Below are 3023 nucleotides of genomic sequence, written 5' to 3'. Positions count from 1 at the left end.
TTTTTTTTTTTTTTTTTTTTTTTTTTTTTTTTTTTTTTTTTTTTTTCTAATTTTTTCTTTTTTTTATTATATTATTATTATGTTTATATTATATCATTTTTATTAATTTATCCTGTATATTTGCACTGATTTAATATTATGTTCAGACCTATATATTTATTCATATATATATATATATATATATATGTGTGAGTTAAAATTTTGTTTAATATAAAAAATATTTTTGAATGTAGCATTTTATAATATGCTTATTTGTTAAATACATAATACGAATTCTTTATTACAACAATGTATTATTTGTTATGTGCATCATATTTATGTTTAAATACTTTTTTTCCATTTTTAAGAAAACATAAAAAATGCTTGACATAAATATATTTATACATAATTTTATTGTCAACATGTAAATATACAATATTATGGAGATTATAAAAATTAATTAATATTATTTTGGATTTATGTATATATATATATATATATATATATGTATATAATATAACCATAACCTTTTTATAATATTTATAGATATCATGTTTTTATTTAGAAAAATGAGAAATATAGTAACCATACATTTTTATATGATGAAAAAATAAAAGAATAGAATAACCATGATTTTTTTTTTTTTTTTTTCATTAAATATAAATGTAGAGGTGTTACTTTTTTAAAAAATTTGTCCAAGAAAATGTTTAAAATTTTATTAAATGAATATACATTTTTTATTATGACAAAAAAAAAAAAAAAAAATTAAACCGTTTTAAAAAGACCTAAAGGAAATTTCATAATGATATATATATAACATGTAAATAAATAAATAAATATATATATATATATATATATATATATATATATATATATGTATAATATTTTTTTTTTAATTAACTTTTTTTTTTTTTGTGTATACAAAATTTATGTATAAGATGACAAAAATATTTTTTATAATATTACAATATTAAATATATATATAATATATATATATTTCTTTATTTGTAGATTTCATAAAATAAAGTTTATATATATATATATATATATATATGTATATATATTGTGACTTAAAAATATAAAGGCATCATAATTTATTTATATTTTATTTTAATATAACACGAACAAAATTAAATCTCACATATATATACATTTATATATATATATATATATATATTTTTTTTTTATTGCCCCTTTTAATAAAAGGCGTTTGGGGGATAAAGGGGGAGAATTTTTATTTTATAAAAAAAAAAGAAAAAAAAGAAAAAAGAAAAAAAGAATAATTATTAACATATTTATATTAAATAATTGTATATTTTTCAAAAAGAATAATTTAAATTTTTTGTGTTTTTCTTTAAAAAAAATGTAATATTTTATTTTTTTAACAATATAAATAAAAATAGCTTATTCGGGAATATATAAAATTAAGAGAGGAAAAAGTATACCATAAATATATAATATATATATTTTATATATATACAATATATATTGTATGTATTATAATATATATAATTACATATTTAAAATTTTGCGCATAAATTATTACTATTTATATATAATATATATTATTATATATACCCCTTAAATTAACAAGGCTTAATAATAAAACATACGCATATAAAATATATGATAATATATATATATATATATATATATATATATATAATGAAGCGCGTATATTATTTTGTCATATAATGAAAACATTGATGTATTAAGAATATAGGAACTTAAATATATATTATATATATAATAATATATGTATAAAATAATTATTATAATTATATATATATTATTTATTCAATATTAATTATAATATATTATATATATATATTTATAGCACAGGGCTTGAGGTAGAAAAGGCTTACTATATTTTATATTAACCAATCGATCCAAAAAAAAAAAAATATTATAATATAATATAATAATATAATAAAATATAATTATGTATTATATATATAATAATAATATATTTCTTTATAATAAAATATTACCTTTATTTTATTCTTATGTAATAAATATATTATTATATACATAAATATTATCATGATTATTTATATATATTATATTTATATATATACATATATATATTTAAAATAAAGTAAAATATTTTTACTTCAATTCGTAATATTATTTTATATATAAATATTATATTGTACATATATATATTATATTTTATGTATACAAAAAAAAAACAAATTTAAAAATTTTTTAAATTAATAAACTTAGATTATATTATACATATAAATATATTTTATAATGATTATATAAAATAATTCCTCGTTTTTTTTTTTTTTTTTTAAAAATGTAAATAATATTTTGTACATTTATAATAATTATATATTAAGGAAAAAAAAACAAAAAAAAAAGAAAATTAATTTTTAATGTCAAGAATATATATTATCTAACTGTTGAATATTTTATGTTTATTAATTAATTATTTTATATATTATTATTTATTTTATATTATATATTTTTTTTTTATCATATATATTTAATAATATATATTTTTAAATATAATTTTATATATAATTTTATATATAATTTAATATAAAATTTTATAAAAATGGGTAAAGCCGGAAAAGGTACAGGTTCTTTTGGTAAGAGGAATGGAAAAACACATTTCTTATGTTTAAGATGTGGAAAGAGAAGTTACCATTTACAAAAAAAAAAATGTGCTTCTTGTGGATATCCAAGTGCCAAGAAAAGAAGATTTAACTGGTCTGTAAAAGCAAAAAGAAGAAACACAACAGGAACAGGAAGATGTAGATATATAAAAACATTAAGAAGAAAATTAAAAAACAAATTTACAGAAGGAAGTACTCCAAAACCAAAACAAAGATAAATGATTTAGTAAATAACATAATGAAAATTTTGAAATAAAAAATACATTTTTTTTAAATTTTAATATTAGGGACTTGAGAAAGATAAAAAGAAAAAAAAAATAAAAAATATATATATATATATATATATATATATATATATATATATATGTATATATACATATATATATTATATTTAATTAATGCGTTGAATATATAATATTT

At 13.3% G+C, this 3023-nt stretch overlaps 1 protein-coding gene across 1 annotated transcript; it reads left to right on the top strand.

Moving 5' to 3' along the window:
- Positions 1-2542: 2542 nt before the first annotated feature.
- Positions 2543-2821, top strand: PRSY57_0704600 (60S ribosomal protein L37, putative; the record flags this gene model as incomplete). The annotated part of the gene is made up of 1 exon (XM_012906711.1): positions 2543-2821. One exon carries the CDS (start codon positions 2543-2545, stop codon positions 2819-2821), a length of 279 nt encoding a protein of 92 aa, XP_012762165.1.
- Between the last annotated feature and the right edge of the window lie 202 nt (positions 2822-3023).

This window comes from Plasmodium reichenowi, chromosome 7 (genome assembly GCF_001601855.1).
Source record: "Plasmodium reichenowi strain SY57 chromosome 7, whole genome shotgun sequence".
Lineage (NCBI taxonomy): Eukaryota > Apicomplexa > Aconoidasida > Haemosporida > Plasmodiidae > Plasmodium > Plasmodium reichenowi.
Note: the sequence above shows the minus strand (reverse complement) of the source record. Positions and strands in the feature narration are given on the sequence as shown.